Source organism: Petaurus breviceps, unplaced genomic scaffold, assembly GCF_028583685.1.
Source record: "Petaurus breviceps papuanus isolate PSGF00001 unplaced genomic scaffold, PetGlider_PUasm1.0 400, whole genome shotgun sequence".
In the NCBI taxonomy this organism is placed as follows: Eukaryota; Metazoa; Chordata; class Mammalia; order Diprotodontia; family Petauridae; genus Petaurus; species Petaurus breviceps.
In genome coordinates, this window is record NW_027186316.1 from 6,500,360 (window position 1) to 6,514,116 (window position 13,757).

General features: G+C 41.3%; 1 protein-coding gene across 1 annotated transcript in view; it reads right to left on the bottom strand.

Moving 5' to 3' along the window:
• TBC1D8B (TBC1 domain family member 8B) overlaps nt 1–13,757 on the bottom strand; it is a 116,705-nt gene that overhangs the window by 17,427 nt on the left and 85,521 nt on the right. Inside the window, exons 10-17 of the mRNA XM_069100471.1 lie at nt 12,794–13,008; nt 11,641–11,758; nt 10,608–10,893; nt 9,026–9,155; nt 6,985–7,083; nt 5,055–5,123; nt 4,649–4,889; nt 1,050–1,115 (exon numbers count right to left, since the gene is read on the bottom strand). Coding sequence (XP_068956572.1) covers nt 1,050–1,115; nt 4,649–4,889; nt 5,055–5,123; nt 6,985–7,083; nt 9,026–9,155; nt 10,608–10,893; nt 11,641–11,758; nt 12,794–13,008 — 1,224 coding nt within the window. The remainder of the gene's footprint in view (nt 1–1,049; nt 1,116–4,648; nt 4,890–5,054; nt 5,124–6,984; nt 7,084–9,025; nt 9,156–10,607; nt 10,894–11,640; nt 11,759–12,793; nt 13,009–13,757) is intronic.

Consider the following 13,757-nt stretch of genomic DNA (forward strand, 5'->3'; position numbering starts at 1 on the left):
GACCTTAGTTAGACTAAATCATTTGACTTTTCCGAACCTCAGTTTGCTCATCTGTAAAATGGGGACAATAACCACACCTTCTTCTCAGGGCTGTTGCAAAGATCAACTGCAATGACATATATATATATAGGGCTATATAAATAGAAGCTATTATTATTCAGCAGAATTCGCAGTATTGATAATATCAACAAAACAGTGTTAATATAAACTTTAAGCCACTAGATGGAAATAGCTTTTCTATATTCAACTGCTCATTCTAATGATACCTGTTCAAACTGAACTTTTCCTGTAAGGATCAAGAGACAATGTGGGAGTAAGAGCGCTGACCCCGGCGTCAGGAGACCCGGGATCGGTTCCGGCCTCAGATACTTGGCACCCACACAAAATAACCGGCTGTGTAACCTTGAGCAAGTTACTTAACCCCAATTGCTTTTAAAAAAAAAAAAGATAATGTGGCCTTAGAGGCATGAAGCCCTGTGTTCAAATCCTACATATGAGATATTAGCTGTCTGACCTCAGGCCTTCCCTGGGTTTTCATTTGCTCCTCTGTAAAACGAGGACAATTAGACCAAATAGATGGCCTCTGAGGTCCCTTTCAATTCTCCATGCATATGTATGTGCCCTTGGGCAAGTCACTGAACTTCCTCTTGCCTTAGTTTCTTTCCCCCATGAAATGAGGGGCTTGGATTAGAAGACCCTAATATTCTTTCCAGCTCAGATCTATAGCCCTAGGCTCACAGTGCAGCAAACAACTCTCTCAGAGACTCCAAGTCACTGGCATTGGAGGAGAGCACTTCCAATGAGGAGTGCCCCGTACTGCCCAAATCGTGAAAATGGGATCAATCCTACTTTTTTTTTGGAGGGGGCAAGGCAGGACAATTGGGTTTAAGTGACTTGCCCAAGGTCACACAACTAGTAAGTGTGTCAAGTGTCTGAGGCCAAATTTGAACTCGGGTCCTTCTGACTCCAAGGCTGGTGCTCTATTCCCTGTGCCACCTAGCTGTCCCTTGATCCTACTTCTACAGCACTTGACATTACCCAAGTCTTACCTGGTGGAACATGCAGCTTGAAAAGCAGCTTAAGCTTCTCAGTAAAACTTCCATTATACAAGATATCTGTCCAATAAAAAAAATTTAAAAGGCCTGAAGCATTCATTTCAATGGCACGTGTCCCCAGAAAATAATTTGCCAATGCTAATAGCTCAGAAAGTTAAAGTTCATATATTGGCCATAATTCAGAAGCCTCCATTCAGTCTAAGAGACAAACTCTCTGTGAGCCTCCTTAGATGCTTCCCTCCCCAAACTGAATTTCATTAGAGCAAGACTTTATACTTTGTTAAAAAGGAGAATTGCCTTCTGGGAGCCTGCCCAGTCCCTGGCAGAGAGCTACCATATCAGGGCAGTACAGCAAGACCCCAGCACAGTGGGAAATTAGCTGGGCATAACCACCTTCTGCCCCTCTCCCCGCTTGTCTGGTTTCTAAGCAGGTCACTGAAATGCAACAGTGCATGTCACTATGGGAATATGACAAGGGTCTCTTCCTCCCATAACCATACAAGTTGTGGTACATAAATGAGATGGAATACTACTGTGCTGAAGTCTTATCAGCATAATGACCAACCACGATGCCAGAGGACTCGAGATGAAATTTGCCTTCCACGTCCCTATAGAGAGGTGAAGGACACAGCAGTGCAGAATGAGACAAGATATTTGTGGACGTGGCCGACATAAAAAGTCATTTTGATCGACTATGCGTGCATAGAATGGGGTTTTTCTTATGTTCTTGATGGAGGGGAGGGAGGAGAGAATGTGGATCTTGGTTGATCAAAAGAAATAAAATATATATACATATTTTAAAAAGTAGTTCATTGTCTATCTTCCCCTACAGGAAATTAGGAAAGGAAGGAGATAAGAGAAGTGGAAGGGTGGTGAGAGAAGGGAGGGCAGATTGGGGGAGTCAGAAGCAAAACGCTTTTGAGGAGGGACAGAGTGAAAGGAGAGAGAGAGAATGGAATAAAGAGGGGGTAGGATGGAGGGAAATATAGTTAGCAATAGTAACTGTGAAACAAATTTTGAAGCAAGTTTCTTTGATAAAGACTTCATTTTTCAAACATATAGAGAACCCAGTCAAATTTATAAAAACAAGAGCCACTCCCCAATTGGTAAATGATCAAAAGATGTGAGCAGTTTTCAGATGAAGTAATCAAAGCTATCTGTAACCATATGAAAAATTACTCTTACTCACTACTGAGTGGAGAAATGCAAATTAAAACAATTCTGAGGTACTACCTCATACCTACTAGATTGTCTAATAGGACAGAAAAGGTAAATGACAGATGTTGGAGGGGATGTGGGGAAAATGAGACATTAATGAACTATTATTGGTGGAGTTGTGAACTGATTTGACCATTCTGTAGAGCAATTTGGAACTGCCCAAAGGGCTATGAAACCACACATACACTTTGACCTAGTGATACGGCTACTCAGTCTGTATCCCAAAAGAAATAAAAAAGAAAAAGGAAAAGGACCTACATGTATAAAAATATTTATAACAGCTCTTTTCTGGGCGCAAAGAATTAGAAACTGAGGGGCTGCCCATCAATTGGGGAATGGCTGAACAAGTTGTGGTATGTGATTATGATGGAATACTACTGAACTACAAGAAATGATGAGCAGGATGTTCTCAGAAAAACTTGGAAAGACTTGCATGGGCTGATGCAAAGTGAAATGTACTAGGTACAGAGTAACAGCAATATTGTAAAGATGATCAGCTATGAATAACTTAAGCTGTTCTCAGCAATACAATGATCCAAGACAGCTCTGAAAGATTTAGGATGAAAAATGCTATTATCCCCAGAGAAAGAACTGATGGTGTCTGAATACAGACTGAAGCTTACTTTCTTTTTAACTTTCTTTTTCTTGAGGGTTTTTTTTGTCTATGTTTTTTTTCATGACATGAATATTATGGATATGCTTTGTATGACTACACAGGTATAATCTATGGCGAATTGCTTGCCTTCTTGATGGGAGGGGAACAGAGGAAGGGACAGAATTTGGAACTCAAAGTTTTAAAAATGAATGTTAAAAATTGTTTTTACATGTAATTGGGGAAAAATAAAATACTAAAAAAACTTAAAAAAAGTAGTTTACAAAAAAAGACCTTAGGGTTTTAGTGGATTGCAGTTATTTTAAGAAGAAAAACTGTCAACTAGGTGTGTGTGTAATCTTTGCTTCAAAAGATGTTTAGGGAACTGACACAAATATATTATATATTTATATACATATATATGTATATACACACACAAACACACACACATGAGCAAAGAGCCATTAGATAAAGGGTTGAACAATTTTTAGAAGAAATTCAAAGGATCATATGAAAAAATGCTTAAAATCACTAATAACAAGTGAAATAACAAATGAAAACAACTCTGAGATTTTACCTCACACCCATCAAATTGGTAAAGTTATAAAAGATAGAATGATGAAATCCATAAGAATAAATGTAAAGTATTATGGTTGCTCCCAAAAAATCAACTTCTTTTTGCTTTTTTTTGGAGGGGGGAAGGTAGGACAATTGGGGTTAAGTGACTTGCCCAAGGTCACGGCTAGTTTTGTGTTAAGTGTCTGAGGCCAGATTTAAACTCAGGTCCTCCTGATTCCATGGTCGGTACTCTATTCACTGCACCACCTAGCCACCCCAAAACCAACTTTTCAAGTAGAGATAGGGTGAGGTAGATATAGCTAGACAAAAATTCATCTGAAAAAGATCTGGAGGTTGTATTGGCCAGCAAGCTCTATGTAAGTAAGCAGTGTGAGGGAGCAGCTACAGAGAGGCAGAGTTTCTGAGCCCAGAGGTCTTCAACTAAGGAAGGACACCGATAAGTTGGGGAGTGTCCAGAGAAGGGTAGGCAAACTGGGGAAGGGCCATAGGAGATCTAGGCTGGAAAACAGAACCTTGCAGGAAACAGTTTAGAAACGGTATAATATGAGGATCACCTGACAGAAGTAGAGAGGGAATGGGGAAGAAGAGACTCAGAAGGGACATGAAGAATTGTCTTCAAGTATTTAAAAGGTTGTCATGGAAGATGGATTAGAATTTTTTTTTTCTGTTTGGCCCTAGAGTGCAGAATCAGTAGCAGATGGATATTAGAGGGAGGCAGATTTCAACTCAACCTAAGGAAGATCTCCCTAATAATTAGTTACCTTCAAAATAGAATGGGTTGTCCCAAGAGAAAGTGAGTTGCCCATCAGGAAGTCTTCAAGGGGTGACTACATAACTACTTGTTGGGATTTATGCTTTGGGCAGGGATTGGACCATGTGATTACTGTCTGAGGCGTCACCTTCCAACTCTAAGATGGCCACTGAGGACCCTTCCAACCCTGGGCCTCTATGGCCTCTAAATGTGGCTTTGAGAATCCAGAAGAAATAGTCAAGAGCTATTAAAACAGGAAGGGATGTAGCCTATCAAATGAGATAATATTTCTAAAGCACTTTGCAAACCTTAGGGCACTAGAGAGAGGCTAGCTATGACTACTATGGTTATCACCAACAACACCATCATCTGTACCCAGGCTATCCTACAAGTCTAGGATTCCTTGAGTTTTTTTTTTCTGAAGGAAGAGAATCTGCTTTGATGTTCTCCTACCAAATACACAGGAGAATTCTTTAAAGTTGATAAGGCAGTCGGAGTTTTCGTCCAGCAATCTGAAGGTCCAGAGTGCCAAGCAGTCCCGGTTGGCAGAATAAGCCCAGGGGCTCAAGAGATGATACAGTATTCGGAACTGCTGGCAGTCAATCTGATACTGCTCCAAGTATGGCAAGCTGGGGTTGTGGTGCCTCAGAGAAGTGCTGGTCAAATTCCAATAACAAGACAAAAAGTGCTCTCTCTGTCAAGACAATGAAAGGTATCAAAGCAGAAAACATTGTGAGTGAACCCAATCTTATTAAAAATATCAGATTATGAGAATATTTCATTAAAGCTGAAACAGCTTAGGACACTGATAAAATTTGCTGAAGAGAGCATTAGCTTCCAATTAGAGAGCTAACATTACCTTGAAGATGTCGTAAAGCTCTTCTAATTCACGAAGGCCAAGTTTGACATCCTGTGATACAACCCGGAGCTTAAAAGAGATGGAGGTAAATTAGAAACGAAGGAGGCCAGGCGCAGCTCAGAAGCCAGTGGCAGTAGGTACTGATAACACGCATTTCTCTTGCAAACAGTGGCCATTTTTAAAGTCATCAAGGAGGCCTGTCATTAAACACTTCAAAGGCCACAGGAGGTCTGGGCTGGAAAACAGAACCTTGCAGGAAACGGTTTAGAAATGGTGTAATTGTATCTTACTTAATGAAGCCTAGGCCAAATGGGGGCATGAACAAGGGGGCACATAGCTAATAGAGTCCCTGAATTATTTATCTGTATGTTGAGCCTGGGACCTGTGGAAATGTGCCCTACCATCTCCAGGGACTCAGTCTTGAAGCAAGTAAGTCTTGGCAATATTATAAACTGACCCTATCTTTGGAACATTTTTTTCTTGGTTATAAATTAAATGGAGAATGAAGGGTATATTTAAAAATACTTGGCCATAAGATCTCTTCTCCGCATGGCAGAGGGAACAGAGGCCCAGACTGCAAGTCAGGAACATCTGGGTTCAAATTCTGTCCTGGGCAAGTAAACCTCTCTGAGCCTTGGTTTTCTTGTTGGCAAAAATGGAGATATGACAATACTTGTAGCATTGCCATCTCAAGGTTTGATGTGAGGCCCAAAGGAAATCATGGATGAAAAGTATTTTACTAACTTTAAAGCACTATATGTATATAGGTTAGTTAGTAGGAGAAGTTGTATTACCAAGAATAATGTGTTTTTTGGGGGAGAGCAGTATGGGTTTAATTAACTAATGATTTTTTAAGGAAAAAAATTTATTACTATCTTTATTTTTTTACATCATGTACATTTTTTTTTTGCTTTTTGGAGGGGGGAAGGTAGGGCAATTGGGGTGAAGTGACTTGCCCAAGGTCACACAGCCAGTAAGTGTTAAGTATCTGAGACCAGATTTGAACTTAAGTCCTCCTGACTCCAGGGCTGGTGCTCTATTCACTGTGCCACCTAGCTGCCCCATGTATATTTCTAATGTATCTCTCCTCCTACCTCCTCCAAGAGAATCACCTCTTATAAAAATAAGAAAAGAGGGAAAAAATGGATTTGCAAAGCTAACCAATGTCCTGAAAAAGTTTGACATTCTATGCCATGTTCATTGGTCCTCTTTGAAAATGAAGGGTGAACAACCACATCCACCACACCCTCAGTCCCCCACTTCTCCTATCTTTTCTTTGGGACCCAGTTTGGTCATTATAATTTCAAAGAATTTAAGGGTTGGGGTTTTTTTTTGGTTGTTGTTTTTTAAAGAATGGGTCTCTAGCTGGTTCAGACAGGAAGTACAGTGGGTACTCATGGGCCCAGTCCCACTACTGATCAGCATAAGAACTTTGACTTCTTCTGTTTCCAACCTGCCATGACTCACCTCTACCTAGGTAACATTGTCTGCCCCCCCCTTCCACCCTGGGGCTCACCATTGATGCCAGATTGGACACTGATTGGCTTAGTCCTCTGCTGCTTTGTGTGTCCCATCACACCCAGCTCACAACATTCAGTTCGGAGACAATGGCATTTCTCTGCCAGCATGACTAAGCTAGGGTCTCACTAAAGCGTCCACCATACAAATGCCATGCCTGAATGTTCCATAGCATTATGGCATTCCTGGGCTACAGCTGTGCTGGCCAGATCACACACAAAGGGCTGCTAATAACCTGCGCTATAGCCAGAAGGGGACAAATAGTTCATTTCCTCTAAAATCATTTCTTAATACAGTCTCTGGGCTCCTTTTCTCGTCCTTTTCATTTTGCCTCCCACAGAATGACTGTCTTCAAAAGCTGCCCAAAGAGAAAGAGCCACATTGTGTGGCTTCATTTCCTCCACCCACTTACCACATTGTGCTTTGTGGTTTCCTCAAGCACCTGGATCACATACAGGCGACTTCTCCGGCGCATGCTGTACACATCTTCATAGCGAATGTCGCCGTATTTCTAGAAGAAGAATGGCAGCTTTTCACAAAGGACTCAATATTCAGATAAATGGCTTGGAATCTTTTGCTCAAGTTCTGCAGAAGTTCCAACTTTCCCAGGTTCCAGTTTTCTCTCCATAGCATTGCCTAACTAGGAATTCTGGTACCTGGGCCAGGTGACAGTGCAAGAGGAGGTCAAACTGCAGGGTTGAGGCAGATTGGAGTTGTGAAGTTGTGGAGCTTAAGTAAATGGGAGATCAGGGCATCTGAAGGAACCACGTACTAAACATATTGGGGAGAAGGGAGAATTACCTCGGGAGCCAGAGATGGCAGCAAGATGGCTCTGGAGAGACTAGAATAAGTTTTAAAGGAGAGGTGGCTGCAGAGTAATGGGACTAGAAGAGGTCATGGGAAGCAAAGGACACACTAATGGCTCTTCCTGGTCCTGTGTGTGACACAGAAGAAGCAGCCAGCTTTGAGGATGGTACCAAGAAATGTGATGTCACTGGGAGAAAGTCAAGTTTCAAAGAGCATCAAGAGATGTCAGGAATTGGAGAAGGACTAATCTAGGATCACAGATTTGGAGCTGGAAGGAACCTTAGAGGTGGGTCCTCAAGGCCAAGGCCCCATTTTGCAGATGAAACCACTGAAGTTGAGAAGTGAGAACGAGTCCAGGTTTTCCTGTCTCCAAACTAGATCTGATCAGAAATTCAGAACTGGAAGGAGCCCTCTCAATATCACACAGTGGGAAGTGGCAAAGTGGCAGAGCCAAGGTTTACCCTAGGCTCCTCTGCTTTGAAATCCAGTGAGGAAGCCAATAGAGGGAAGGACATTCTAGAGGAAGGGTTCTCTCCCTTTTTGTGTGTTCTGGCCCCCTTTGGCAGCAGCTGGTGAAGACTATGGATGGACTCTCCCTCTAGAACAATGTTTTTAAGTGCACAAACTACACAGGATTATAAAGGAAACCAATTCTATCGAAAAAGTTATTAAATTGCTTTTTTTAAAAGTTAGGGGCAACTAAGTGGCCCTGCAGTGGATAGTGCACCAGCCCTGGAGTCAGGAGGACCTGAGTTCAAATCCAGTCTCAGACACTTGACACGTTCTAGCTGTGTGACCTTGGACAAGTCACTGAACCCCAACCACCTTGCCTTCCCCCCTCCAAAAAAAAGTACAAATTAATGGAATCTAGGTTAAGAACCCCTTATCTATAGGGTATGCTGTAGAAAGAGAGGGAAGTGCTAAAGGCTTTGATGGCTACTTATATGGGAGGCCTGTGCAATTGATCTCAGGCATATGATATATGCCCAGGACCTATGGCCAAGGGAAAGGGGTGTGTATACTCCATTCCATCGGATCTCACCCCAGGAGAGAAAGCTGTAGATTTTTGTTATATAGCAAGGTGAGGGGGGGGTCTGGGGTGGGAAGCCTGATGAAAAGACTTATAAGGCAGGTGGTGCTCGAAGGCGGTGGGGGTGAGAGACATGTGGAAAGCACGTTCCTGGGGTACTGCCATGTAGTGGCACATCCCTGGTTTCTCATTTCTAATTCTTGGTTTGTTTCATAGAATTACTGATGAGAATTCTGTTTATTACTCATCTAAAATGAAGTGTAAGGATGTTTATGAAATGCTTGTAGTCTCTTAGAAGAAAGGTGTTATTTATTACTTTCTTTTACAGTAACTTAATATGGTTTAAATGCATTAACTTAATTGACTTTGGACAAAAAGAAAGAGACAAATAACTTGACTTTAAAGAAAAGGGAACTCGGTCAGAGAGGTTAGAGGATCTGCTCCTGGTTTGTCGAGATAATTTTTTTAAACGAAGTTGGGTTTGAAATGTTCTTGATCATTGTATTATGATTTTCTTTGCCTGACCCCTGAGCTAGCCACCATGATTACCAGTTACCCAAAAAAGGACTAAAGTGTCAACATGCAGTAGAAACGCTTTCACCACATGGGAACTCACCTCATTTGCTTCTCTGATCAAATCTGTAATGTCCACCTTTGTCTGATGGCTTTTGGCTTCGCTTGTAGTTGAGCCCTGTTGAACAGTAGAAGGCAAGGGGCTGTCCTTGTTAGTGACATTGTCGAAGAACCTGGTCAAAAGGAGTATTAGTGTCAAAGTTCATGGGACCACAAATTATTAGAGTAGAGCAAACAGTACCCGGCTGTTTACTTCTTCTAGGATGGCAGCTTTGTCCTGGTGGTGGTCAACCTTCACAGAGAATAGACATTTCTTCCTGCCTACAGGACATTGCTTGGGCTGTGGATCTTGCCTGGGGTGCCCTATGCTCTCTTCTTGGTCTACACATGTGCTCCTTGTCCTTCAAAACCCAGTTTAAGGCCTAGCTCTTCCAGGACATCTTCCCTGGCCACACCAACCCATACCCTCCTCGAATCCGAGTCTGTATTCTGCCACTAGACTGTACCAAGTTAATGTGGGTTTACAAACTCCCTCCTAGGGGCCAGGCATCTGGCTAAGGGCTGGGGATACAAAAAAGGGCAAAAATTAGTCCCAGCCCTCAGGGAGTTCACATTATAACGGGAGAGACAACATGCAAACAGCTCTGCTCAAACAAGCTGTAGATAGCATACATTGGAGGTGATCTCAGAGAGAAGTCATGAAGATTAAGGAGGGCCAGGAGAGGCTTCTTACAGAAGGTGAAAGACTTGAAAGAAAGCAGGGAAGCCAGGAGGCAGAGACCTGGAGGGTTCCAGGCATGGGAGATCACCATTGAAAACATCCAGAGTCTAGAGATGGAGTGTTTTATGGGAAGAACAGTAGGGAGGCCAGTGTCATTGGATCTCAGAGTACCAGTGGAGAGGACTATGGCGTAAGAATGGAAAGGTGATAAAGGTCTTTAAAAGTAGCAATTATTTGTTGTTGATGTTGAGTCTTTTTCAGTTATGTCCAACTCTTTGTGACCCTATTTGGGTTATTTTTTTGACAGAGATAATGAGCTGGTTTTCCCTTTCCTTCCTGAGCTAATTTTACAGATGAGGAAACTGAGGCAAATGGAGTAAAGTGACTTGCCCAGGATCACACAGCTAGGAAGTAACTGAGGCCATGGGATTCTAACTCAGGAAAATGTATCAGACTCCAGAACAGCACTCTATGCACTATGGCGCCACCTAGCTGCAACAATAACACCACCAACTATTTCCTCTACTATAAGCTCCCAGAGAACAGGAACTGTGTCTTCCATCTGCCAGCATCATTGAGGAAAAGTGGAAATGTATCATAGCAGGTATGTCACCAATACTTAAGACGATCCCAATGGCTTAGGAGGCAAGTGGATAGTGTTGGACCTGGACAAGTCACTTAATCTCTCTTTGGTTCAGTTTCCTTAACTGTAAAATGGGGATAATAACAGCACTTATCTCCTAGGGTTTTTGTGAAGGTTAAAAAGACACGATTTGTAAGCACTTGACAAAGCTTTAAGCACTACAGAAATGCTAGCTTTTATTATCATTAGTTGTTTAAAACATGGGAGTTGGGCTAGATGATTTCTCAGATTCCTAGAGAGACTAGACAATTCTACTGGTACCTGTTTAACACTGTGACAGCTTCAGCATCATCTTTACAGGTCAGCAATTGTTCCATGTTATAGTCAAGCACGGCCAATCCCAGCTGGAGGATGGCCTTTATCCCATCGTAGAAGAAACAGTCCACAACATTCACGGCACTTTCAATAGGAAGCACACTGATAAAGAGGGTAAGGAACCAGGAGAGGGAGATTGAGGAAAAGAAGGTCATGTCAGTCATGTGACCTGTCAGCTGAGGAAGGTGTTCTCTGATCAGTTCCTCAAAGACTGCCTGATCCACCAAGGCACCTGTGGAGGGACCAAGAGATTTCAGCCTGAGAGCTCTTGGTATTTATAAGACTTTTTTCCTTTTGCACAAGGATTATTGAAATGTTGTACATGATCCCAGGAGTCACAGTGCTACCTTAGGACCTTCTCAGCTTTCTTCTGATCTATTACTAGATATGGGACTATACTGCCTTTCCCTCTTGGATTTTAAGCTTCTTGAGGTCAAGGTTCAGTAAAACACAACAGAAGCTCCTAAGTACAATGCCACACACCTTAATAAACATGGACCATCCATGAATAATTTAAACAAAGAAAACAGATCTTCCTCTCTGACTATTATAGGCTGGCCATCTTTTGGGGAAAGGTACTGCCAAACAATGATCATTTTCAAAAAACACTTATGGATATCTATATAGTTCCACTTACATATGGGACTTTGAGCTCACTGATTATAAGCACTAACCATACTCCCTCAAAAAAAATCCAAAATTCCCAATAGCTCTGAAAAGTTCATGTTGATACTGCATTAGAAGCTTGGGAATGGGTTTAAGGACTTTCATTTTATTAAGAAACAGATCAGGTTAGTACTTTTTAAAATTAAGGTAATATATTAAAGAAAAGATAAAATAAACACTAAAATTCTCTCAAAAGTCTTTTGATTTTGTTTTTCATCTTCTACAACTTAAGCCAGCAGTTTTATTTCCCTGGTCATTTGGTCTGAGATAATTACTTCAGAAGAGGAAGGCATTCACTCTAAACATGTTTTACCAATGATCCGGTGATTAAAATAATCAGGCAGCATACGTTCACACACAGCAACCAGAAGCCAAAAAGCAGCTTCTTCTTTTGCATACAGAAGCAACACCGATGTCAAAATATTCATTGCCTAAAATTGAAGGAAAAATATATATGTAAACAAACAGCTTTAGGTCATATTCCCAACAATGTAATTACTGTATGGGGGAGGTAATGGAGGTGTGTGTATCTGACTGTTTTGTATCTCTGACATCACATTGCTAGATTGCTTTCCAAGAAAATGCAATTAGTTTGCAATTCCATTAGCAATGAATGAGTGTAACCTGTTTTTCCACAACTTTACCAGCACTGAGTTTAATTAACAGGGACAATTTGATAAGTGCAAAGTGGCATCTCAGAGTTGTTTTAATTTATATAAGCAGCAAGATATGATATACAAGGAATTTAGAGAAACATGGGAAAATTATTAGTAAGACTGGACATTTGCTCAAGGTTTTTGTTTTGTTTAAAATTTGTGTTTCAATCATATGAAAGCATTTAAAATTTTAAAGATAGAAAACAAAGCCAGGTAGATCTGGAAGGGAAAAAATTAATTTTTGCATTTAAAAAATACAATTCATTTGGGTTTCCTCTTCTGTAAATTGTTGGTTCAAATCCTCTGAACATGTAGCACAGGCCGGTAGAGATGCCCAGCAGGCAAGTGTTGGTGGGGGATTGGAGTTGAGGGAAGAGATAAGGGCTGGATCTACAGACAGGGAAGTCATTTGCATAGCAATGTTAAATGAACATTCCATGGGGGTGGGCAAGCAAGGAGGGAAAACAATTCAATAATTCAATAACCCAGTAGAAAAAATATAGAAAGAGCCCGATAAACAGCTGCTGATTTATGCTCAAATTCCATTTTAAGAGATCTATTAATGAATAGCTAGAATTAATTTATTTCATAGAAAAGAAAGCTGGAGTCCAGAGAGCTAAAATGTTCTGTCTCTGGATGCCTAAGTACACTTAGTTCTCCTGAAGTATGGCCCCTATAACACAGCCTTCCAATACACCCTTTTAACTCCTACCTGGCTCCCATCCACCAATTTCAGATTAATGGAGTTGCATTTAATGAGGTTTTATCTTTTAGAACATCAACAGAATTGGGTTCTCTTTGTAGTCCTACCTGGCAGTAGCCAATTCTTGGGTTGCGGTATGCATATGCAGTGAGTACCCGCCTCAAAGCAGAGATGCCAGTGTCGCTTTGAAAGGCAGGGTGCTCAGGCAGGGAGCGACGCAAGTCACGTTCAATTTCATCAGTAGCTACCGTATAGGTCCCTAAGGACCGCTCGACAATGTCAGCATAATAGCCGGGATTGGTGGCCATATCATTAATAGCACCTGGGGAAAATGATTATATAGAAATCATTTATAGAAAGCATATAGAAAAAAATACAGTTTCTTTCTTTCTTTCTTTGTTTCTTTGTTTGTTTCTTTCTTTCTTTCTTTCTTTCTTTCTTTCTTTCTTTCTTTCTTTCTTTCTTTCTTTCTTTCTTTCTTTCCTTCCTTCTTTCTCTTTTCCTTTCTTTTTTTGCAAATTAAACACAAAGAATCAAATTTCATCAATTTAAGTTTCTCCTTTGTAAGCAAATAATTTTTCTTTTGGTGGGGATGGGGAGAAGGATCTGGACCTCCCTCAAGGAGTTTTCCGGTAAGAGGATTCCCTCCATCAATTCAGCAGCAACTGGTCTGCAGTGTAGAGTTTTACAGAGTTGCCTGGGGTCCTGAGAGTCAAGTGACCCAAAAAGGCTCCCAAAACCAGATGCAGGACATGAACCCAGCTCTAGCTCCATCATAAAACTATGCCCCCCCCCCCCTTTAAGGGGCAAGATTATGTCATTCTTTGCTTTTGTATCTCTAGTGAGTACTTACTAAACATTAGCTGATTAACTGATTGCCTCATGCTCCAAGGCCAGTTTTTTACCTATGACCAACCCACCTGCCTCTAAAGGGCTCAATTACAACAGTAATATTTGGGTAACAGAATAACGACATCAAAAAACAACCCATGGGTTTATTTCGCTTGAGGGGCATGAACCTCACCGAATAAGATGATGTTTTCATGAGCTGGACTTGACTGGCTTTGGACA